The sequence below is a fragment of the Budorcas taxicolor genome, chromosome 10 (genome assembly GCF_023091745.1).
Source record: "Budorcas taxicolor isolate Tak-1 chromosome 10, Takin1.1, whole genome shotgun sequence".
NCBI classification, from domain to species: Eukaryota; Metazoa; Chordata; class Mammalia; order Artiodactyla; family Bovidae; genus Budorcas; species Budorcas taxicolor.
The window spans coordinates 41,961,559-41,988,697 of NC_068919.1; the positions used below are offsets into that span (position 1 = coordinate 41,961,559).

The following is a 27,139-nucleotide window of genomic DNA, read 5'->3' on the forward strand; positions in this document are numbered from 1 at the left end:
TTAAAAATTCTTGCCATGTTGCTGGGCATACCACTGCTGTCTCTGCTTACGATTTTCCAACTCTGTGAGAAGAGCCTGTCTGTAGGCTTCATACATTTTAACAATCTGTTCCAGTTCTTTCATGAAAAGCAACTTTAGCATTCCCTGGTATGTGTCCAGGTCAGCCAGTTGAAAGAGTTCCCACTTCAGAATGTGGTCATATCTGTTTTAAAACACAATCAGACACATGTTCAAACCATATACATAAATATATATTTATATTAGTAAACTGGTCTATTTTATAAGTATCAATTTTACTATAATTAATAAACCATAAACTTCAATTAAATAACCAAGTATCTGGTTAAATAACCAAATAATCTGCTAGTTAAATACACTTTTTTAGGAAGAGGAAAAATCTGCTAATATTACTTCACTTCAATCTTAAAATATCTATTTTGTTCATCTTATATATCAGTTATTCTAATATTAACACTAGGTAATAGTGAACACTGATTTCAAATCACTGTCATTCTGTAATTTTGAAGAACACATTTCATGCTGTTCTTAAGTTCATCCAAAGTTAACTGTCAGGAAGGTAGGCATACTTTAGACCACACTGTCCCTCAAAGAACAGTACAAAAAAATAGGCAAGATCATCTGTGTCATTAGTGTTGATAAAGCTTTTTGAGGTATACTGTTCACTGCAGCAAACAAGGAACTAAACAGGTAAACAAATGAAAAGGAGTCATCATTTGTGGGCTGCGTAATCCTGAGGCTGAGTATACACTATTACAAACAACAAGAAACAGAAAAACTCAAGCCCAAAGGAAACAACAGCTCTTTTCAGAATGAGAATAAAGACTGTAGAAGACTGCACGATATGGGAATGGACTCATGTAACTTTACATTTATATACATTTCAGAAGGCTTTTAGTCCCTTTTCAATGGTAAGTACATCACATACTGAGACGAAGTATACAACAATCTACTAAAGTGGTAATTTACACTTTGCATTGAAAGGGACCTGAAGACAGCATTCTAATCCAATCATCTTATTTGAAACCTAAAGAGGTGTGTATGTATATACATATGTGTGTGTGTATATATATATATATTGCAAAATTGTTCAGTGACTAAAAGATCAGAAAGGTAGAAAACTATACGGACCAAGATGTATGAGAGTAATAGTTGTGAATGATTAATACCTACTGAGACCAGAAAAAGAACTTGAACTAGAGCAAGGCATATACCTATATGTGTACCAGAATACCAGAAGCACAAAATCACAAGGTAAATATAGTTTGGACCCCAAATTTATTAATTTAATTAACTTAAGAGCACTGCAAATTTACTAACAGATAAACTTAGCAGAAACCTTTATAGTCTCTTTAGAGGGAAACTCCAACTGTTGGCCAAATTGGGAGACATACTACAAAAAATACTGAGTCTCCATGAAGAAACTATTTGCCAGCTATTTGCCAAACTGGAGAAATACTACAAAAAATATGGAGTCTCCATGAAGAAACAGTTGTAAGGTGTTTCCTAGAACCTCTGCCATTCATGCAGCTTAAGATTTTACTTATTTGTTTGAAACAAATTCATAATGCCTAACAACAACAACAAAAACCCTTAATCTCCTGAAGTCTGAATTTCATAGCTAAGGGGCATTTCAGCAATGCCTACTGATTCAAGATGCTTAAATTTATGCCAGGTGAACTATAAGCATGATAAAGCTCATTTATCATCTGGATACTTTATAGCAAGAAAAAGAAGGGAGAAGAATAAATATGGTAATATTAGAAAATATCAAACTTGTTTTTAAGACATGTTTGGGCTTCCCTCGTGGCTCACGGCAACCCACTTAAATACTCTTGTCTAGGAAATCCAATGGACAGAAGAGCCTGGCAGGCTATAGTCTGCTGCTAACTCACTTCAGTCGTGTCCGACTCTGTGTGATCCCAGAGACAGCAGCCCACCAGGCTCCCCCGTCCCTGGGATTCTCCAGGCAAGAACACTCGAGTGGGTTGCCATTTCCTTCTCCAATACATGAAAGTGAAAAGTGAAAGTGAAGTCGCTCAGTCGTGTCCAACTCTTCGAGACCCCATGGACTGCAGCCTACCAGGCTCCCCTGCCCATGGGATTTTCCAGGCAAGAGTACTGGAGTGGGGTGCCATTGCCTTCTCCAAGGCTATAGTCTATGGAGTCATAAAAGAGTCAGACCCACTTTTGCAACTAAACATCATCATTCTGTATACACATTCAAGTTTTTATAAAGAAAAAAGCTTCAGATAACTTTCTGACTTCCCAGTCACAGTATTTGGCATCAAGAATAGGATTTTGTGTAGAAGCAAGAAAATCAGAGTATTTAGTGAAAATACTCTGGGAAGAGGAAAAAGCACTCTAAGGAAAACCATAAATGATAAAAGTATGCAATCTGTCAATTTCCATTTCAAATCCTTGCCCCTGCTGTTTCTGTATAGTGACTTCCCTCTGCCTATGCCTGCTATTTAATTTTTTAAAGAAAAAAAAATGTATGTAATTCCTATTCTAAATGAGCCAAATAACCTGCTTCAGTTTAACTTTTGGCCACTATACTCTGTACAGGTAAATCATTCGGAAAATAGGATGTAAACTATTCCAGTATCCTTTTCTTTTGCTGTATTTTACCTACATCAGTATTCTATTCAAACAGTACTATAAATAACCTGTATACACAAACAGCAATTGCTGTAATGCTACCAAAAAGCCTTGTTCACACTCCAGTGGATGCTGCCTTCAGGAGCCCAAAAAGTACTGCTATTCCAGGCCCCAGGTATGGTATATAGCCCAAGTTCCCTGTGCCTGTCTTATGTTACAGTACACCCACTCTGCCTTTCCTCCTATACCCAGAAGTGAGTCTACAGTGACACTGCAGGATCATAGACACAGGAATAAAATAGAGTCTGTGCCACAAACTAGGGGACTGGGGTGCTGGGGAGCGGTAGGGGGCAGAGGGGTGGGGGCATGTGAGGAATAATGGAAAGTAAACATGTTCCTGATGTTCTTTTTCCTGTTAAAGATTAAATATTTTAATATTCTCCTGTAGTTCAGCTTGCTGACAATTACGTGATAAATTACAGACTTCTATGATCAAACTTAGAAACCCAACTTTACTAAACCCAATAAATAAATAGAATATTATCTGTTCTAAGCCAGTTCTAGAAGTATATACAAACATTACTTTGGTAAGTTACTGTTAGAGACAGAATTAAAGCACTTTAGAAAGCTAGATGATGTCCATTGTTTGTTAAACAAGAAGAAGAAACAAGCTAATTTTTTGGCTAAAACCTCTTGGATGAGATACGTAATTGATTCTCTATTATCTAATTCATAGATAACAACTCACCTTTTGTTGACAGATAATATTACCCACTTCTAATCCTCTTCAGAGACAAAAATTTAGTATCAACTAAAAGGTTTCTAGACCTCTTGTTTTTTTTTAATTGTTTTCTTCTTTTTTTTTTTTCTTTTTTTACAATACTGTATTGGTTTTGCCATACATCAACATGAATCCACCACGGGTGTACATAAGTTCCCACTCCTGAACCCCCTTCCCACCTCCCTTCCCATACGATCCCTCTGGGTTATCCCAGTGCACCAAGCCGAAGCATCCTGTATCCTGCATCGAACCTAGACTGGGCGATTCGTTTCTTATATGATATTATACATGTTTCAATGCCATTCTCCCAAATCATCCTGCCCTCTCCCTCTCCCAGAGTCAAAAAGTCTGTTCTGTACATCTGCGTCTCTTTTGCTGTCTCGCACAGACCTCTTGTTTTAAGCAGTAAACGAGTACTTGCTCCTTTACTGCTTAAACAGTACTCATAAATAAACTCTTCTCACTGGCCCATTCTGGGAAAGTTCTGATCTATTTGAAAAAAATTTAAGTGGTTAATTTCCTATAGTTTTATAGCTAGTTCAAAGAACCAGAGTTGAAAGAGACTATAACCTTTGGAAGTCTTTTTTTTTTTTTTTTTTTCATAAGAACCAAAGCATTCCATTTCAGTACTATCTTTTTCCCCTCAAAAGGAAAGCTTTTTAGTTATTTCTAAAAATTGCTATAGAGCAGAAATAACAATATAGAAAGAATAACCCTGCTCAATCTTATCAACTCCCAGAAACAACAAATGTCAACAGGCATATATTCTTCCAAACTTATGGAAACAGAAATATATGTTCAAGTTATATATGACTTAGGATCAGCATATGAACAAAGGCTATACACAGCAGTAGATCAAGTGCCTTCAAGACTGAAAGAAGAGAGGGAAAAGGGGAAGACAAGTCTGCTATCTCTCCTCATCCCATTCCTACACTATATGGATTATAAGATATAGAGGCTTCTGGAGGTGAGCTCAGACACCAAACCTTAACTTCTATGGATAAACATCTACAGAATTTCAAATCAATTGAAAACCAGACTTCTGACAAACACTGTTTATACTTTGTAGAATAATATCCATAATTAGAACCTATTACACTTAACAAGGCATAAATTTGACTTAGGGAGGGAAAAATGATCCTTTTAGACCAAAACTTTGAAATATCATCTTACCTCTGCATCAGGCCACATATCAACAGCCATGAATTTACAAACTGAGAAGGCTGAAATGGATGTAAGGGAATGTTTATGTTGGCCAAAAATAAATAATTCATAGTAAATGACCACCCCAACCAGTAACACTTGAAGAAGCTAAAGTTGAACAGTTCTATGAAGATCTACAAGACCTTCTAGAACTAATATCCAAAAAAGATGTCCTTTTCATTATAGAGGACTGGAATGCAAAAGTAGAAGTCAAGAAACTCCTGGAGTAACAGGCAAATTTGGCTTTGGAGTACAGAATGAAGCAGGGCAAAGGCTAATGGAGTTCTGCCAAGAGAATGCACTGGTCATAGCAAACACCCTCTCCCAACAACACAAGAGAAGACACACATGGACATCACCAGATGGTTGACAGTGAAATCAGACTGATTATTTCTTTGCAGCCAAAGACGGAGAAGCTCTATACAGTCAGCAAAAACAAGACCAGGAGCTGACTGTGGCTCAGATCATAAACTCCTTATTGCCAAATTCATACTGAAATTGAATAAAGTGGAGAAAACCACTAGACCATTCAGGTATGACCTAAATCAAATCCCTTATGACTATACAGTGGAAGTGAGAACTAGATTTAAGGGACTAGATCTGATAGAGTGCCTGATGAACTATATAGACGGAGGTTCGTGACACTGTATAGGAGACAGGAATCAAGACCATCCCCAAGAAAAAGAAATGCAAAAAAGCAAAACGGTTGTCTGAAGAGGCCTTACAAATAGCTGTGAAAAGAAGGGAGGCAAAAAGCAAAGGGGAATAGGAAAGATTTACCCATTTGAATGCAGAGTTCCAAAGGATAGCAAGGAGAGATAAGAAAGCCTTCCTCAACGATCAATGCAAAGAAATAGATTAAAACAATAGAATGGGGAAGACTAGAGATCTCTTCAAGAAAATTAAGAGATACCAAGGGAACATTTCATGCAAAGATGGGCTCAATAAAGGACAGAAATAATAGGGACCTAACAGAAGCAGAAGATACGAACAGGTGGCAAGAATACACAAAAGAACTGTACAAAAAAGATCTTCATGACCCAGATAATCACCATGGTGTGATCACTCACCTAGAGCCAGACATCCGGGAATGTAAAGTCAAGTGGGCCTTTAGGAAGCATCACTATGACCAAAGCTAGTGCAAGTGATGGAATTCCAGTTGAACTATTTCAAATCCTGAAAGATGATGCTGTAAAGTGCTGCACTCACTATGCCAGCAAATTTGGAAAACTCAGCAGTGGCCACAGGACTGGAAAAGGTCAGTTTTCATTCCAATCCCAAAGAAAGGCAATGCTAAAGAATGCTCAAACTACCACACAATTGCACTCATCTCACACACTAGTAAAGTAATGCTCAAAATTCTCCAAGCCAGGCTTCAGCAATACGTGAACCGTGAACTTCCAGAGTTCAAGCTGGTTTTAGAAAAGGCAGAGGAACCAGAGATCAAATTGCTAACATCCGCTGGATCATGGAAAAAGCAAGAGAGTTCGAGAAAAACATCTATTTCTGCTTTATTGACTATGCCAAAGCCTTTGACTGTGTGGATCACAATAAACTGTGGAAAATTCTGAGAGAGATGGGAATACCAGACCACCTAACCTGCCTCCTGAGAAATCTGTATGCAGGTCAGGAAGCCACAGTTAGAACTGGACATGAAACAACAGACTGGTTCCAAATAGGAAAAGGAGTACATCAAGGCAGTATATTGTCACCTTGCTTATGTTATATGCAGAGTACATCATGAGAAATGCTGGGCTGGAGGAAGCACAAGCTGGAATTAAGGTTGCTGGGAAAAATATCAATAACCTCAGATATGCAGATGACACTACCCTTATAGCAGAAAGCAAAGAAAAACTAAAGAGCCTCTTGATCAAAGTGAAAGAGGAGAGTGGAAAAGTTGGCTTAAAACTCAACATTCAGAAAACTAAGATCATGGCATCCAGTCCCATCACTTCATGGCAAATAGATGGAGAAACAGTGGAAACAGTGGCTGACTTTATTTTTCTGGGCTCCAAAATCACTGCAGATGGTGACTGCAGCCATGAAATTAAAAGACGCTTACTCCTTGGAAGGAAAGCTATGATCAACCTAGACAGCACATTGAAAAGCAGAGACATTACTTTGCCAACAAAAGTCCGTCTAGTCAAGGCTATGGTTTTTCCAGTGGTCATGTATGGATGTGAGAGTTGCACTGTGAAGAAACCTGAGCGCCGAAGAATTGATGCTTTTGAACTGTGGTGTTGGAGAAGACTCTTGAGAGTCCCTTGGACTGCAAGGAGATCCAACCAGTCCATTCTGAAGGAGAACAGTCCTGGGATTTCTTTGGAAGGACGGATGCTGAAGCTGAAACTCCAGTACTTTGGCCACCTCATGTGAAGAGTTGACTCATTGGAAAAGACTCTGATGCTGGGAGGGATTGGGGGCAGGAGGAAAAGGGGACGACAGAGGATGAGATGGCTGGATGGCATCACTGACTCGATGGATGTGAGTCTGAGTGAACTCCAGGAGCTGGTGATGGACAGGCAGGCCTGGTGTGCTGCGATTCATGGGGTCGCAAAGAATCAGACACGACTGAGCGACTGAACTGAACTGATATTGAACAGCGCCTCGTGTGCTCAGTCACTTCAGTCACGTCCGAGTCTTTGGGACTCCATGGACCATAGCCCATTAGGCTTCTCTGTCCATGGAATTTTCCCGCAAGAATACTGGAATGAGTTGCTATGCCCTCCTCCAGGGGATCTTTCTGACCCAGGGATTGAACCCACATATCTTGCATCTCCTGCATCAGCAGGCAGATTCTTTACCACTGCACCACCTGGGAAGCCCTGAACATTGCCTACTATCCAACAAATATCCTCAATGAACCTAGCAAACTCATAGCCATCTTTAAAAACTAGCCCCATATATTTTCCTTCTGGGGCCAGCTTTCCTTGCTCACTCATAATAATGATAAACTACTACTAAGGCTTACTCAAGTCAGCTGCTGTACCATTTTGCATAAGGTAGATAAAATTACTATCCCCTATGTTTCAGTAGATCAAAAACACTTAGAACTAAGTTCAATAACTTGCCCAAGGCCACTCAGTTATTAGGTAGTGGAGACAGAAATCACACTTTCCTTCCAGATAGTTTCCTTCCTGACTGATCTTAACCACTATCCTATACCTTTAGTGCAAAAGTAACAGTCATCATTTACTAACAGTTCTTTTAATGTGCAAGACACTGTAACACATATTTTAGATGCATTATTTCACTGAATACTTAATAACCTTAAGAGTGGATACTATTACTATCTCCAATTAACAGAGGACAAAACCAAGTTAAGCACCCTGCCCAGAGTAACAAAGCTAAGGTATCAGTGAACACGTATCATCGCATCCCAGAACCTGAGTCACCACACACAATATTTCCTCACCACCCTTGTGTCCTGCTTGGTTTCACCTATGTACCTAGGACTTACCCAGGTCCTTCCTTTTATCACAAGGCATTGTATCACTTATTTGCAAGTTATCCAACCCATATGAGAATGGAAGCTTTTCACTGCATCTCTATGTAACAGCCTAGGTCTGCACATTAACAGAAAGTGAAGATGCAATAAATGTTTGTAAAACTTCTATTTGTCATCAATGACTTTTAAACTTTATAAGCTGTGATATCTCTTTTTTAAATAAAAGCCCAATATCACTGAGAAAAAAACACAGTGCTGTATGGTTTAAGCAGCCCAGAGACTCCCTTCAGCCTTCTACTCACCCCACAACAAAAATCTGTGCTGTAAATTCACTTACTTCACAGGGGCTCGAGCATAAACCTGAAGCCAGTCAGGAATTTCTGCAGTATGATAAGGATTTGCAGGTACCAGAAGGGACTGATTTCTTTCGGTTTGCTGTGGCTGGTATGTAACAGGAGGAGGTTGATCATACCGAGGTACACTAAGAAAACAGAATCAATGTTCATTAGGATAATGGCCCTAAATAAAACAAGAAGTATTAAGAATACCTTTTGTTTTTCAAAGTGCCTCTTGCCCAAACTTCTACCACCTTTTTTTTTTAAACTATACATAGGGGAAGTAAAATTCACCTTCTCTTGGAAACTCATAGGTCATTAGTGATATATAGAGAAATTAAAAGATGCTTACTTCTTGGAAGGAAAGTTATGACCAACCTAGATAGCATATTCAAAAGCAGAGACATTACTCTGTCAACAAAGGTCCATCTAGTCAAGGCTATGGTTTTTCCTGTGGTCATGTATGGATGTGAAAGTTGGACTGTGAAGAAGGCTGAGCACCGCAGAATTGATGCTTTTGAACTGTGGTGTTGGAGAAGACTCTTCAGAGTCCCTTGGACTGCAAGGAGATCCAACCAGTCCATTCTAAAGGAGATTGGTCCTGGGTGTTCTTTGGAAGGACTGATGCTAAAGCTGAAACTCCAATATTTTGGCCACCTCATGCGAAGAGTTGATTCATTGGAAAAGACTCTGATGCTGGGAGGGATTGGGGGCAGGAGGAGAAGGGGACGACAGAGGATGAGATGGCTGGACGGCATCACCAACTCGATGGACAGGAGTTTGTGTGAACTCCGGGAGTTGGTGATGGACAGGGAGGCCTGGCATGCTGCAGTTCACGGGGTCTCAAACAGTCGGACACAACTGAGTGACTAAACTGAACTGAAGCTAATCTTTACATATTTTTAAGAGGTTTCTTCTGGCTGATAGTTATTCTTTTCACGGGCAACTTCAAAGGAGGCTATAAAAAAATTCAGAGCTAAGTTATAACCTTTATAAAGAGGCTTAAAACTAGATTCATAAATTTTAGTAATAACTAAGCAATTAGCTATAAATTTATATTGGAAAAGGTGATAATTTTTCTCAAAGCAAGAATGGATATTTTCTTTCTCCTTTAAGTTGAAAGGGGATATGGAATAGATGTTAAAATAGTAATGAGTACTGTGCTTGAACTATCCACCTAACTATACCACTTCCTTTCCACTTTTACAATCTTACAAGAGCATAGAGAGTTAGAGCTGATTAGAGCCTGTTTTAAATCAGAGACTTTAAAATAAAAAAGGCCACATTTTCAATTATTTCTAACAGCCTATGTTTGCTGGGGGAAGGAGGGAGAACAGCAAGGTGGGGTGAGAGCTGTTCATGGGAAAATGCTAAGGAAAGCTTGAAGGTTTAAGGAACCACTTGAAGGTGAAAGACTGAATTCTGAGAGAGCAAACAGGCCTATTCCAGACTTGGAGACAAAACTGGAAGAGCCTACCTCCAAACATAAACGTTTATGTGTATATCAGAAAAGGTCATTCCAGTACTAAACTAGGACTCAAGTGTAAGTATTGGATTACACTGTAGTAATGGCAACCCACTCCAGTGTTCTTGCCTGGAGAATCCCAGGGACGGGGGAGCCTGGTGGACTGCCGTCTATGGGGTCGCACAGAGTTGGACATGACTGAAGCGACTTAGCAGCAACAATTTAAAGATCAATGTGCAAATGGTACTGAATTTTATCTTCAACTCTTTCATAAATGGGTGCAAAGTGAAATATTCCTTGATAGCACAGTTGGACAGGAAAGAACATAAGTGGGAAAGAACTGAGGCTTTGAAGTTACAAGTTGTATGAATGTAGACAAATACTGCTTCTCTTCTCTAAACTTTAGCCTCCTGATTTGTAAAACTGGAATAAATTCATACCACAGATGACTGTTCTAAGGATTAAATGGCCTAGTATAATAAAGAGTTATGTATAAGGATTAGCATAATACAGACAATCAAATAGCTACTAATACTACCTATCTGAGATTAAAGATGTTTACTCTCTTTTTTAAAGTCTACAGAGCTGCTGAGAAAGGCAAACTGTAAAACTGCTTTGTAAACTATTAAATTCTACAATATAAGATTAATGATGACAAACAGAAAACTAAGCTCACTATACACTCAAACTTTTCTATGGACCAGAAAGTCTGCCATTCGGTGACATCAAACTGTAACCACATTTTGCTGTCTTTTTGTTTTTGGCAGGGAAGGGGGAGCATTTCTATCATTTTCTATCACTTTTTCATTCAACAAACATCTACCTGTGTTTGGTGCTGGAGACACAGCAGTAAATAAGTGGGACTCATCCCTGCCCTTGGGTAAGAATTGTGATCAGGTGGGAGGGACAACTGACAAATCATCCCCATGTCACAGACCTGAAAATGGAAGCCAAGGGGAGTAGCAGCAGCCTGCCTGAGAAGGTGGGGAGAGCAGGCAGCGGGGCCAGAGCCCAGCGAATGCAGAGTGGTGAATCTGGCTCTTCTGAAGGGACAACAACTTCACTTGTTCAATAAACACTGAGTGAGTGCCACTAAATGGAATCACTGGAAAAAACCTGCTTTTCAAAGTTGAATTAATAAATCCAAACATGTAAAATGATTAAAACAACACAATAATGAGAAAGCTTAGTTTTCTGGGTGATAATATTAAAATGTTATTTTCAAAATAATTATAATGGTTCTAAAAAATGCAGAAGTATGCTCTAACCAAACATCTGTGCTATGCTAAATGATACTAAGCAACAGCTATCAACATGCTGATGATATTCTACCCATTTTTAATTTTACGGCTCAGTTCTTAAGAGCTCAATGTCGTTAACTGCAAACATTAACAATGTCATTACTAAACATTTTATGTACTTTGAAATCCAGTCTGTAATTTACATGTATAATGCATTTCAACTTGCATTAATCATATTTCAAGTGCTCAACAGCCATATCTGACAACTGGCTACAGAATTCAAAGGCTAGAAGTCTGGCTATCAGTGACATCTACTGATAGGCCAGCATCAGTCAGAATAACCCAAAAGATCACTGGCTATATTTATCAAACAGATCTGAGATGTTCTGTATAGTTTCAATTTTTGCTTTCTTACCTGGCAACAGTTAAGAAACAGAACATAAAATATCTGTAAACTGAATAAACAACAAGACATCATTATAATTCAAAAGTATATTCTATACATTCAAAGGTAGGTCTGTACTTTTAAAGAAATTTAAATGTAAAAAGATGAGTATTTTATTTATTTCAATCTCTGGGTATCTTTAATAAAAACATTCTGGCATATTAAAACAGAACCTAATCATAAGAATATTGATCCTGTTTTTGAGGTTTATTTAAAAAGTTTTTTAATTATTAAAGTCATTCATTACTAAACATAAATCCAGAAGCTGTGAAAGATAAAGTTTTAAATCAAACATCAGGACACCTTTCTCTTTGATGAAAATGTAAGTTCAAAATCTAACATTAGACAATCTCCAAACAAAAGGGTTAAAATAGTCAATACTCTACCTTGGAGCACAAGGATGCCTATATTGAGCCTTTTTATTTGTGTGATCTACATAATAGGTTCCAAATTCTGATGACTCAACTCGTTCCCATCCTGGAGGAAGTCCTTCTCGCTCAAGAGGATGGCTCCAATGAGTTGTATTTGTGTTGTGATCTATGTAATATTTCCTCCCTCTCATTGTCCAGTCCACAGACCAGCCAGGAGGAAGGGGTAAATCTTCAGAACCATGGTTAGCTAAATTTCCTAATGATGTAGCAGCAACTCTCCCAATACCTGAGAGGAAAAAGAGAAGAGACAGAACAATGATTATAGCTAAAAGATACACCATATGAAAAACTCCAAACTATCCAAATTATACTCTCCCATTAAAAACCATGATTTTTACCATTACAAATAAAATTTTTCTTAAAACTAGTCAATGTTACTGTTATTTAATTACAAAAGGAGAAAAAAAGCTAGAATCTATGAAATTAGGCTCTTTTGGTTGATGCTTCCATCACCAGACCATACAAACATTTAATTACTAATAAAGCTAATTAAGCATGTATACTGCTGAAGGCAAGTGAGGAAAAGAAAAATTCATCTCATTCAAGAGTTAAGATTTGACATTTCATCTAAAACAGCAAAATTGAACTTGTGAAACTATTCCTAGTTTGTAATTTCTTAAAAATAGTATGGCTAAAAAAATAATAATCTGGATGTACCATAAAACTATTAAGGAATTTTACCAAGTATAAGGTAAACATACAAAATCAATTAAATATTTTTATATTAATAACGGCAAACAAATTATACCACTTATAATAGCTCCAAAACTTTAAATATTTACTTATCAATCTAACAAAAAATTGCTCTGTACGCTGACAACTACAAAACACTGATGAAAGAAATGAAATGGATGTGGTCAACATGGTGGAGCAGGGAGACGCTGAACTCATCTCCCATGGGCACACCAAAAATACAACTAATATTTACAGAGCAACTACTGATGAGAACAACCAGAATCCAGCAGAAAAGATATTCTACAACTAAAAATATAAAGAAGGAACCACAACAAGATGGGAAGGAAAGGTGGAAATGCAAAATAGTCAAATCCTTACCCCCAGGTGAACAACCCACAAACAGGAGAATAACTGTAACTGCAGAGATTCTCCCCAAGGGGCAAGAGATCTGAATCCCACACTGGGCTTCCTCACCAGGAAGACAAGTCCCCAGAACTTCTGGCTTTGTAGGCCAGCAGTGCTCTCTTTCAGGTGAACCAGTGGGCTGTAAGAAATAAAGACTCTACTCTTAAATCGTGCACACAAAATCTCACACCCTCTGGGACCCAGGACAGAAACAATAATTTGAAAGGAGCATGGGTCAGACCCACCAGCTAATTTTGGAGAGCCTCCCAGAGAGGCAGGAGGAAACTGGGGACACAGACACTTGTGGCAGATGTTTCAGGAGTTTGTTCTATCTCAAGGCCACTGGTGCTGGCAAGTGTCATTTTGGAATCTTCCTTTTAACTTACTAGCAAAAGGACCTGGCTGTGTTGTCTATGGGCACCAGTACTGGGACACCTCAGGCCAAATCAAGCAAGTAGCCCAGCTGGGGCACAGCCCCACTCCCCAGCAGGCCTCTTGTGCCGAGTCTCGCCACGACACATCTCTGTCCGCCAGAGGGTCTAGGACTCAGGCCCACACACCAGTATACAAGCACTAGTCCTGGAATCCCCAGCAGCGGCATCAGAACCTGGCTCCAGCCACCAGTGGGCTGGTACTAGCCTCAGGACCAGCCTCACCCACCATCAGTTTCAGATGTAACACTATAAAACTCCCAGGAGATAAAACAGGCAATACATTCTTCAACACAAGTTGTAGCAGTATTTTCTTAGCTCAGTCTCCTAAAGCCAAAAAAAATAAATAAAAGCAAAAATAAATGGGACCTGATCAAACTTGAAAGCTTTTTGCACAGCAAAGGAAATCATGAACACAATGAAAATAACCCCACAGAAAATATTTGCAAATGCTGCAATCAACAAGGGGTTAATATCCAAAACATATGAACAACGGATACAACTCAGTATTAAAACAACCCACCCAACCAAAAAATGGACAGAAGACCTAAATAGACATTTCTCCAAAAAGACATTCAGATGGCCAACAGGCACATGAAAAGATGCTCAGTATCGCTAATTGTTCAGTTCAGTCGCTCAGTCGTGTCCGACCCTTTGCAACCCCATGAATCACAGCATGTCAGGCCTGTCCATCACCAACTCCAAGAGTTCACTCAGATCCACATCCATCGAGTCAGTGATGCCATCCAGCCATCTCATCCTGTCGTTCCCTTCTCCTCCTGCCCCCAATCCCTCCCAGCATCAGAGTCTTTTCCAATGAGTCAACTCTTCGCATGAGGTGGCCAAAGTACTGGAGTTTCAGCTTTAGCATCATTCCTTCCAAAGAAATCCCAGGGCTGATCTCCTTCAGAATGGACTGGTTGGATCTCCTTGCAGTCCAAGGGACTCTCAAGAGTCTTCTCCAACACCACAGTTCAAAAGCATCAATTCTTCGGCATTATTAGAGAAATGCAAATCAAAAGTACAATGAGGTATCAATTCACACTGGCCAGAATCATCATTTTGAAGTCCATAAACAGTAAGTGCTGGAAAGTATGTGGAGAAAAGGGAACTAACTCTCTTATACTGCTGGGACTGTAAACTGACGCAGCCACTAAGGAAAACAGTATGGAAGTTCCTTAAAAAAATAAAAATATAGTTGCCATATGATCCAGTAATCCCATTCCTGGGCATATACCTGGAAAAGAGGAAAATCTAACTGGAAAAGATACAAGCACCACAATGTTCATAGCTACACTATTTATAATACTTAACATGGAAGCAACCCAAGTGTCCATCAAAAGACAACTGGCTTAAAAAGATATGGTGTGTGTGTATATACATATATATGTGTACATGCATAAGGCGTGTATACATGTATAAAACACACACAATGGAATGTTATTTAACCCAAAAAAGAATGAAATATTTCCAATTACAGCAACATATGGATGGACCTAGAGAATACTATGCTTAGCGAAGTCAGTCAGAAAGAGAAAGAGAAATACTATATGATGTCATTTATTTGTGGAATCTAAAAAATAATACAAATGAATCTACACACAAAAACCGAAACAGACCCACAAACATAGAAAACAAACTTATGCTTACCAAAAAGGGAGAGGAGGGAAAAATTAGGAGTATGGGATTAACAGACACAAATTATTATACATAAAATAGACGAGCAAGAAGGATTTACTATATATAGCACAGCAAATTATGGCTCAGTGGTAAAGAATCCGCCTGCCAATGCAGGAGACATGGGTTCAGTTCCTGGATTGGGAAGATCCCCTAGAGAAGGAAATGGCCATTCACTCCAGGAATTCTTGCCTGGGAAATCCCATGGACAGAGAAGCCTGAAGGGCTACAGTCTAAGGGTCACAAAAGAGTCAGACATGACTTAGTGGCTAAACAACAACAATAACAACAGGGAGTCATACCCAGGATCTTGTAATAACCTATAATGGAACACAACTGCAAAAAACAAATTACTATGCTATACTCCTGAAATCAACACAATATTGTAAATCAACTGTATTTCAAAAAAAAAAAAAGAGAGGTCAAATCCCTAGATCTAATATATATATACCAAGACTGCCAAAAGCAGATGGGGTAGAAGAACAGTAAAGAAAGAAGTGGAAATAAGAACAGAGTACTGTGAAAAACTACTTAGCCCAACACACTAGCCTGGTAACTTTTCCTTTTCCCTACTCAATCCCTTTTTTTTTTAACCTCTCTAGCAACTACAGCAGCCAATTTCAAATAATTGGCAGAGAAAAACCCAAATTGTTCAATAACATATAATAAGGACAGCATAACATCAATTTCTGTATGAAAAACTGAAGAGGCAAAAAAGCGCAAAACTGATTAAAAAGAACATTCAAAAAAATGTTGAGCCAAAGCAGAGAAAAAAATGAAATTATATATTCTGCCACTGCCATAAATTGAAAAATGAATGAAGCAATCACCTCCCTGAAAGAAGAGCAAAAAGAAGAAAAACAAGAGCCCCCAAAAAACAGATGTTAAAAAAAACAGAGATAATAGGTGTGCTTAGGGAAAGAATGATGAAGACAAAAACTGGAAGAAAAAACATGTAGTGTTCGTTAGAGTAAGAAACCTGGCAACTCTTAACCAAGTGCTTAAGGTTAACATCACCAATAATGTCATAAAGAGATCATGTATCTCCTTTATACGATATGATGAAGACACTTCACCTCTGGTATTCTTTTCATAAACCAATACACCCAGTCTAATCATGAGAAAAACATCAGACAAAATGCAAATCGAGAGTCTACAAAAACATCTGACAAGTATTTCTCAAAACTTGTCAAGGTCCTGAAGGACAAGAAAAGACTAGGAAGTTGTTCTAGACCAAAGAACATTAAGGAGACATGACAACTAAATGTGATGGGTACTCTGCACTGGGTCCTGTGACAGAAAATGAGCACTAATGAGAAAACTCGTGAAACTCAAGTAAAATGTGTCATTTTATTTCTTAAAAATTCTTGATTCGTGAAGACACTAAAAAGAAAAACTTATTGGTTACCTCTGGAGGCAGTTAGGCAATTATTCTGAAAAACAGTAAGTAAAGGGAAAGGTCCAGCATATATCCTGTCTTATATGAATACCCAAAATACTAACAAAGGAAACCAAATAATTAAGAAAAGTTCTTCACTATAAAAGTCTTCTTTACAGAATTCCAACTAATAAAGAAATGACAACATTAGAATATCACTACTTGCAACAGCTAATGAAATATGGATCTAGCCAATAATCAATACTGGCTTCCAAATCACTAGATGAAAAGCTGACAGAGAATATCATGATGGATGAATTGGGATGGCATCTGATCCCATGATCAATTCTAACATCACAAAAAGAGAAATCAGTCATTATGTGTCTCTGGATCTGATGCAACAGAATACATAACATCGCCTATGAAGTACTCTGGCAGAAAGGAAAATGCAAGAAAGAAAACAAAATCACTCTTGCTGAGTACCCTTTGGGAAGAAAGTCATGTATTTCTAAAACATATGGTGACTATAAGACAAAACAAAGCTAACAAGCCTTCTGGTGAAGCTGACTTTGGCTTCTGCCATTTCCAATTGGACATTTAGTAAGTGTAGCTTAAGCAAGTTCAGTACTTAAAGAGAAAATATTTAAACAGAAAACAAATAAGCCAAAGTATTAAAGACATGCATGCACATAGGAAATATCTACAATCATGCTGTTTAAGCATGCAATAGCTTTACACTTTCACAAATTTCCATCACTAAAGATGCTGTAGTACTAGTCACAACCAAGGATGGCAATTTTTAGAAAGAATTATAGACTCATTGGAAAAGACCCTGATGCTGGGAAAGACTGAGGGCAGGAGGAAAAAGGGGTGATAGGAGGATGAGACGGTTGGATGGCATCATCAACATAATGGACATGAGTTTGAGCAAACTCCAAGAGATAATGAAGGACAGGGAAGCCTAGTATGCTGCAGTTCATGGGGTCATAAAAGAGTGGGACACAACTTAGTGACTTAACAACAACAACAAAGTTAATTCAATGTATTCAAATTGAGTTATTGATAAGAATCATAATATTATGACCCAAAAGAGGTCCCCATGGAACTATATAATATGTATATATAACATATTATATATATATAGAGAGAGAACTATATAAATAGATTTCTAAATGATGCATTAAAAACAAAAAGCTATTATAGTAATTAAAAACCATACAGGCTTAGAAAGTGTTAAAGTCTGACAGTTTTTTTAATTCAGTCAATCCTAATTTCTATATACTGAATTTGCCTAAATCTAGAAACACATGCACTGTTACATGTAAACAACAGTAGGTACCAAAAAACAGATTTTAAACTATGATAAACTTGAAATTCATATTTAGAAGAAACACAAAGACCTCCCTATAAAACTTCTTGTGTCCAGGAACTAAACCTTGACAGGTTGATAAGGGAGCCACGAAGTCCATAAAGTCCCAAATAGGCTCATCAGCTTTACCAATACCATGTGAAACCATCATTCCTAACCTTTTAGGAGCTATCTATAAACAGTTTTAGTTTCACGACAAACCCCCACTACTACTTTCTGAAGCCGCCATATGCACTAAAGTTTTTTCAAACTACTGTTTGCATAATTCTATAAAACCTACTGGGAGATGAATGTACAGTACAAAAGGACTGGACAGCACCTATCTACAACATAAAACGTTATCAGTAATATCTGTAGCTCTGTGCCTGTGCTCAGTTGCATCCAAGTCTTTGTGACCCCATGGACTGTAGCCTGCCAGGCTCCTCTGTCCATGGGATTTTTCAGGCAAGAATACCAGAGTGGGTTGCCATTTTCTACTCCAGGGGATCTGACCCAGGGATTGAACCCATGTCTCCTGCATCTCATGCACTGGCAGGCAGATTCTTAACCACTGAGCCACCTGGAAATCCGTAATAAGTCTGCTTAGTCACTCAGTCACGTCCAGACTTTGTAACCCTTGAATTGTAGCCCACCAGTCTCCTGTGTTCATGGGATTTTTCAGGCAAGAATACTAGAGTGGGTTGCCATTTCCTTCTCCAGGGGATCTTTCTGAAGATCCCCTGGATCTTAGTAATAAGTCTACCAGACATTTTTAAAAAAAGCTATTTCAAGCTCTAACATACCAGACCTCCACTCTTAAATTCAGCGAGAAGGCTGAAACTTCGATAACCAAATATGCCAAATCTGGAAAAAGCATAGAAGAGCATGTAACATTCTTACCAAAAACATGAACTACCGATTATGAATGTCTACTCTGTCCCTCGCCTTTTCCATATGTACTATTTCAAACTCAATCAGCTCTCTGAGGCAGAGGTATGATTATCAATTTACAGACAAGGAAACGAAGGTTCAAGTAAGTTACGTTACCAAAGGCCATACAGATGGTATTAGGTCAAATGACAAATCTGTTACCTACCACATAACCATACCACAAAAGATCAACTGTAATTCTTCAAAGAAAAATATGACTGTCGCTAGTAAAAGAAAATGTAATCTGTAATTCTGAACTTGTTTCTGAGCTATAAGAAAAAAAAAAAAGTTCTCCATAATTTCAATTAGTCTGAGAAAAAAGTGAATTCATAATCTTTAATTTTTATTCATAGGAATTAATTGCACAAGCACCTTCCATTTATATAAACTAAAACATGAATAAGCTAAATACATAATTTCCCAAAGACACAGATAAATTATTACTTTGTCTTTCCACAAAGCTTTCACTAGATATCCCTCCAAAGAACTTAATGTCACACAACTGGGCAGATATCTAAAAGATCTGCCCTTAGAGACAAGCTCAAAAATTCTAGCTTCCTAATGCTAAAGTCGGAGAAGGCAATGGCACCCCATTCCAGTACTCTTGCCTGTAAAATCCCATAGATGGAGGAGCCTGGTAGGCTGCAGAAGAATCGGACAGACTGAGCGACTTCACTTTCACTTTTCACTTTCATGCATTGGAGAAGGAAATGGCAGCCCACTCCAGTGTTCTTGCCTGGAGAATCCCAGGGAAGGGGGAGCCTGGCAGGCTGCCGTCTATGGGGTCACACAGAGTCGGACACAACTGAAGCGACTTAGTAGCAGCAGCAATGCTAAAGTGGTTACAAAAAATGGAATCTGGAATCCTAATGAAGGTTACGAGCTCCAAGATAATACTAAACATTACATTCCATGTTATAATCAAGATGTTGATAAGAAATTATACGAATTAAACAAAGCCAACTGCCTTTTTCCTCCTCTCCAAATAACTAAAACTGTGCCCCTAAGGATTATTACCACATCCTCAAAAGAAGATTAGGGTTAAATAATAATTATGCATTTCCTGGAGTAAACACAATTCCAATTTTTGTTTGGTAAAGCCTGGACCTTTTTAATTGGATGTTTATAACTTGATTTCTTTAGCTGTCTTTAAAAATAATATTTAAAAGTTTGATACTTAAAACTGCATAGAACTAAATTATTTAGGCACAAAACAAAGGAATTCAATTTGCCTTTAGTATTCCAACTAAAGACTTCCTGTTAACAGCAGAATTTCTTTCTTTGGCACATACAGTAACTGCCTGACTGGTATGTAGGCCAAAATGTTAAAGGTCAAATTTCACAGCTAAATGTAGAACATCCTGGCCCTAAAACCCTTTAAGATATTATACAAACTTGTTTCTCTGTACTTCTGCTAACTACAATAAGATGAAATGAACCCTTGAGACAAGGTGTTTCCTTAAAGTTTAATAACTAATGGGCAGGAATTACTACTCTCAGGCCTTCCATGGTGGCTCAGATGGTCACGTCACAAAACTCCTCTTCCATACCTTTTTTACACTTATTACATTAGTAACAGCAACCAAAATTTAACACCTGTGAAAATAAACCTGTCTAGAACACATCCTTACTCTCCCACAAACTTACTTTCTCCTTTCCATTCATTCAAATTTCTTGAACTCTCTGCAGCATATGAAAATACAGTAAGTTTCAAGTCTTTTCAAGATGAATTCAAGAAATTTCCAGCTACTGTCTCATATTCAGACTTTTTCCCTCTGGAAAAGACAGCTATTAGGCTTTTCTATTTGGTTAATAATTGGTTATTAATCCTCCCCTGCCACTTAAGAGACTCCTGCATAGTACCATTTTTATCTCTGAAAGGTATAATATTAATCTTATTGCCCTGGTATAAATTAATGTTAAAGTGAAATTTCTTAAGCATGTACCACTGCTGCAATTAATACAAATCTTTTTTTAAATAACATTATTTAATTTGAAAAAATATCCAATTAACTTTTATTTATTTCTAAAATATAATTAGGAAAAGTTGTTTTAAAGTCCATCATTAAAATTATAAGAACCGTATCAGATTGCATAAGAAGGATCCTAAGATGGGATCAGTAGAAATTTAGTCTTTACAGTATTTACTCAATACTTTTCAGTATTTTAAAATATTTTAAATTGGTATCAGATTTTAACTTGGTATCATTAATTTCTTCACACTTTAGGCATACAAGTGTCATGAGCTATCAGTGATGTGTGCAACATAAATATATACAGGAAAGGTAAATAGATACGGGAAAGGTAAATGTGAACAACAATCTTTACTAATGACAAATTGATTGCTATAAGCTATTTTCAGTACAGACTTGAAATTTGTAGATCCATTCACTTATTCAACCATCTATTTTTACAGCACCTCCTATACAGCCAGGTGCTTTGCTAATCCTATCTGACTCTCTTCTTTTTCCCTTCATCCATCAATAACCATCAGTGGCCAAGGCCATTCAATACAGATTTGTCCCACTTCTCCCCTTTCCAAATGATCCCAGACTAGGTCAGGTCCTCACTAACATTCAAAATACTGGGACTTCCCTGATGGTCTAGTGGCCAAGACTCCCAAGGCAGAGGATCAGGGTTCAATCCTTGATCAGGGACCTAGATCTCACATGCCACAACTTAAGAGTTATCATGGTGCAACTGACATCCAGTGCAAATAATTAAAATATTAACTATAAGACATGCACCAAATGGAAAATTACAGGGCACTGAAATGCCACATAAATAGTGCTTAACATTAAGAAACTCATTCAAGTAAAAAAGCAGGTATACGAAACTGTATTGGGTACAATCACAACACTGTTTAAAAAACAAAAAGAATGTCATGCAAAAAGATGAACAAAATAAATATAAAGAACCTCAGGTATCATGAGTGCTTTACCTTTACTTTTCTGCATTTTGCAAATTTCTTATAACAAGCAGGTATTACTTTAAAAAAATTTATAAAAATGAACTTTATTTTTAAAACTCCCTACTGGATAACAAACTATTTCTAAGGTTAAAAATTACACGATATCCAGTTCAGTTCAGTCACTCAGTCGTGTCTAACTCTTTGCAATCCCATGGACTGCAGCACGCCAGGCCTCCCTGTCCATCAACAACTCCTGGAGCTTACTCAAACTCATGTCCATCGAGTCAGTGATGCCAACCATCTCATCCTCTGTCGTCCCCTTCTCCTCCTGCCTTCAATCTTGCCCAACACCAGGGTCTTTTCAAATGAGTCAGTTCTTTGCATCAGGTGGCCAAAGTATTGGAGTTTAAGGTTCAACATCAGTCCTTCCAATGAACACCCAGGACTGATCTCCTTTAGGATGGACTGGTTGGATCTCTTTGCAGTCCAAGGGATGCTCAAGAGTCTTCTCCAACACCACAGTTCAAAAGCATCAATTCTTCGGCACTCAGCTTTCTTTACAGTCCAACTCTCATATCCAAACATGACTAGTGGAAAAACCATAGCTTTGACTAGACGGACCTTTGTTGGCAAAGTAATGTCTCTGCTTTTTAATATGCTGTCTAGATTGGTCATAGCTTTCCTTCCAAGGAGCAAGCGTCTTTTAATTTCATTCCTACAGTCACCATCTGCAATGATTTTGGAGCCCAAAAAAATAAAAGTCACTCCACTCACTGTTTCCATTGTTTCCCCATCTATTTGCCATGAAGTGATGGGACTGGATGCCATGACTTAGTTTTCTGAATGCGGATATTAGAAATAGCCAAAATAAACACTGAAGTATGCAACTGTCAATCCTTTAACCTAGAAGCACCTTAAAAACAAGAAAGGTACTCACCTATTTTCATTGCAGTATTTCTATGTCTAGAAAACCTGTCCTCTTCAGTATCCCAATGAGACTTGAATGTCAGCTTTCACAAAAATAAGCTGCTCTTGCCACCTTTTCCAGACTATTCTTCAATTTTCAAAACTTACGTGATTTATTTTCTCCTAAACTTGTAATTAAATCTCGTTTTTCCTTCAAATGCATCATAAGTTTGCACTTCGTCTATAACACCACTGGTACCTGAGGTCCTCTTTCCTCTAGCAGTCTATTCCAAGTACAACTAGTAACCTAATATTTAAACACTGCTTTCATAAAATTAAAATCTCGTCCTTCTGAAATCTGCAAAGGCTTCTGCTTGACCTGAGTTTAAATTGTATAGCCTGCTATTGCATCACTAACCTCTTTTCCACCTTATTCAAACTTATTCCAACTTATTTCTTCAAACTAGACAGAACTACGCAGTTCCCTGGATTTACATATCTGCTGTTTTCACTATTTTTCACCTACAATGTCCTTTCTATGTCTCCTGTCAATCTGAAGTCCAAGCTCAAAGAAAACAGTTCAGATCCCACCTCTTCCACGAACGATTCTCTATGCATTCTAGCCTATGCTGATCTCTCTTCTGACTCCCCTTACACAAAGTGCAACAACTAACTCATCTGTGATCATTTGGCATATATGGGTTTTGCTCTCCCAATTAAGGTATCAGAACACAGATACCAAAAGGGAAAATACTAGACATATAAACATTAATGCCAAATGAAGTGTAAATGTATCAGATATTTTTTATTTTTATCCCGTCAAACTGTAAAGCCTACAACTTACTAGGAAAAAAAAATCAGATGAAAAAGTTTGATTTTTCAGCTTGCTTCACTTTACCAAGTGTAACCTAGTACTTTAGGAATAAAGTTGAACTGTGCATTTTACCTCTCTCTTCTGCTCCTTGTACTATGTCCCAAAGTCAGCAAATACAGAAAGCAGAGTTTAAAAAATTATATGGAAAATATTTTTCCCCATTGCAAAAAGAACAAAAGGACACAACACACAATCAACCATTTGACAATCAGCCTTTTTAAACCTGGGAAATAATTATTTAACTACAAAAACAAGTCTGTTAAAAACAAAACAGAGCAAGTTCTAGCTAAGCTATGATGCAGTTGCCCATGGTATCACCTACCATGCCCAATTCTCCCTATTTGCCTTTGCTTTCCCAGGTTTAAGTCCAGTTTCTCTGAAATCCTAACCATCCCATTCTACCAAATCTAAACCTAGAGTCAATCCAACTACAGACATTAAAATCTCTAAGTTTTCAAAGTTAATACTGCCTAGATAGCCTTCAGATATGTACCCAGCTTTTATAAAGTAAGTTAAATAGATGAGTTAGGGGACATAAAATTCTTTCCCTCAGTGCAGGTGAGTAATTATTTGCAAGCTGGCTTAGCAAGACTAGCAAAATAGAGTAGTAGTTCTCTAGGAGTATCTGTTGGCTTTCCAAGAAAATCCAGAAAATAACATCACCTGAATGAAGTGTTAATAAATCTAAATATACAAACTAATGTCATATTTATATTTTAAGTTACCTGAAGCATGCCTCCCCTGATTCTGTGGCATTCTTTGGAAGAGATCATGGTTGTATTCATAATACCTATAGTCTTCATGTCCACGATCTCCAAGTGGGCGCCTCCTCTGACCATCAAAATAATTATCTGAATAATAATATCGGGAACCAGAGTCTCCATTTTCGGGAGCAAAGTTAACTTCTGTTAAAAATGACTGAGAAGAGCCATATTCCCTAGGGACATCTGCTAGACTCCTCGCAAGGTAAGAAGGTGCAGATAATCTGTTGCTTTCTCTTCTCATCATTTCATGAGGTGTTCTTTGAATTGGAGTTCTAAGGAAACTATGGTTTCTTGAAACTATTCCATCTCCAGAAGCTGAAAAGGCATTAGTGCTTGAATCTGGAAGACAGATATCAGTTCGTCTTGGAATTGTTGGACCGTGCCGGATAAAAGAAGGCATAAGATCTATAATAAAACAAAAGAATAAAATGACTAGTAAGTAATATGCTTTTCCAAAGTTGTTTATTTACATCTTACCCCAAAATGAAAAATTTCAATGGACTTAAGAAAACATAATCAGAAACTTTAGCAAAGTATCTGGGTATTTTAAATTGAGGCTGATTGCCATATTCCCACTCAAATAAATTTACAATTTGTATGAATGTGTTATAAGTATGCTCTACCAGATTCAAACATATTCTGCATACTACCAAACATAATATAATGAAACATCAGTAAGTTTAACTACAAAATACGTATTAATGAAATACTCATGAATAAATGTATAAAAATAGTAAACAATCTAACAAATGAATACAGTTACCAGCATAATTTAACATTAGTTTGTTTTGCAGATTGTACTTCATTTCCAAAATTCCCCAAACTCTTCTTTAAATAAAATACAATTTAAAAAATGAAACAGATCATAATGCTATTCTCAAACATGTAAAGGTGAATTCCTTTAAAAAAAAAATTAAAAAATTATTAACCTGGCATTCCTACTCTTGGAATTATGTAGCAATAGTACAATACTCAAAAGATGGAAAAACTAAAAATTAAGCTATGAAAATTAAAAAATTTTTTTAAATCTCATTTCAAAGAGACACAACAAATGTTTGTATCAGTTCAAAAACAAACAAACAAACAAAAACCGCCAAGTCTAAAACCATTACAATTCAAAACAATTAAGAACAATTACAATTCAAAACAGAAGAAAACAGGGCAATGGCTTTAAGGATACAGTACTTCTGAATATAAAACTTAGATAAATACCTTAAGCATTCCTGGTTAGAAAGCAAACACCTTTAAAACAAGAAGAAAACTGGATCTGGAGACCATTTTATTAGTTCACTAAGTAGACAGTATCAGAGGGCACGCATATTAATATGCAACAGAAGCCAAACACACAAAAATTAATAACCGAATAAACAAGGTTCAACATTTGATGAAACTAAAACAAAATACTATATATCAAAAGTTATTTGCTAAAAGGTGTGGCAAACATATTTCATGATTTTAAGGAATGTTGAATAACACTGTTATCTGAAGCTAACTGCAAGCTAACCTAAACTTGGCCAAAATCCTAAGAGAATATGTAAATGAAAAATAAACTATTAAAAAAAGTTTTTAAAAATCAAGTTTCAGGTTACTGATGTACCCATCTGATCTGTTCTGTAAGAAAGCACTGCAAATACAAGGATAAATCTGGAAGGTTGATGATGTGGTTATAATGGGAAAACATGCTCTCCACCCCTTTTTGTGTGATCTTGGGCAAATATTACCAGGAACCTCTATGAAAAGCTTTCCCAATTACAATATGAGGTAATGCTTAAGTCACAAAGTCACCAGCTTCCAAGAAGGAAACTTACACAAAGGACCCAGCATTTAGTATGAACACCAAAAAACTTGCTCCTTACCTCACAAATGTTCTGAACACATAAGCAAGAATTAAAAACGTAAAAGATTCAGGAGGAAAATTAGAGTCAAATACTTAAATTGAAGATAAATAAAGTGCCAGCGAAATGCACTCTATTAAAAAATGTTTATAACCACACACACAACTTTTTTCGTAATTTTCCCAAAAGTATGATGGAAATTATTTTGAGTCTTTGGCGGATTTCTAGGAGGTTTTATTTGAAGAAATTCTCATGAACACAGCCAAACACATATAATTTTGGCTCTTCAACCCTGAGATCTACAACTGAGGAGGCTTTTTGGGCAGCAGCTATAATAGCGACGGTCAGCTTTCACCTCCGGACGTCATCATCCAACAGCTGGACTAAGAATTCTACTCAAGCGTTCGCACAACTACGAGCAGGGCAAGTGACACCCACAGTGTTTGCAAACACAATGCAAATCTCGACGTCACAAGAGGAAAACGTGCCCCAGTGTAATCCCTTTAATTCCTACAGAACCAGCGGATGAGCAATTTGTTTCCTAAAGAATATCTTTCTTCCAGCAATCAAAACCAACAACATAGTTTCAAGAAGGGAAGTCTGTGGATTCTGAGGGGCGGGACGCGGGGCGGGGGGTGGGAACAGAGGTGGACTAACTTAAGTTTTTTACTCTTTATCAGCTTTCAAACAACGAACATCACTCCAGGCATAAAAAAAAAAAAAAAAAATCACAGAGGCCAAAAGGAAAGAGAAGCCGCGGGGAGCGGCGTCGGACACCCAGCCCGGGTCCCCCGCGGCCCGCGGCCGCCCAGGCCAGGTGTGGGCGCACCCCGCCCGACACTCACTCCGCAGCAGAGGCGACGTCTCCTTCTTCACGTACTTCCCCTGCACCTCGGCCGGCTTGGACACTTCGTTTTTGGTTTTCTTCCGGGACAGCATCCTTGACCACGAGGCCCCAGGCCACGCCAAGCAGCCGCCCTAAGGCTCCGCGCCGGGCGCCGGGTGTCCCCGCCGCCACCTCCGCCGGCGTCGCCGCC

General features: G+C 37.9%; 1 protein-coding gene across 1 annotated transcript; it reads right to left on the bottom strand.

The window, feature by feature from the left end:
• Positions 1-27,139, bottom strand: SAV1 (salvador family WW domain containing protein 1). The gene is made up of 5 exons (XM_052647065.1): positions 26,948-27,139; positions 24,229-24,672; positions 11,924-12,194; positions 8,389-8,532; positions 1-202 (listed from the first exon to the last, which is right to left on the bottom strand). Exons 1-5 carry the CDS (start codon positions 27,039-27,041, stop codon positions 1-3), a joined length of 1,155 nt encoding a protein of 384 aa, XP_052503025.1. The 5' UTR covers positions 27,042-27,139.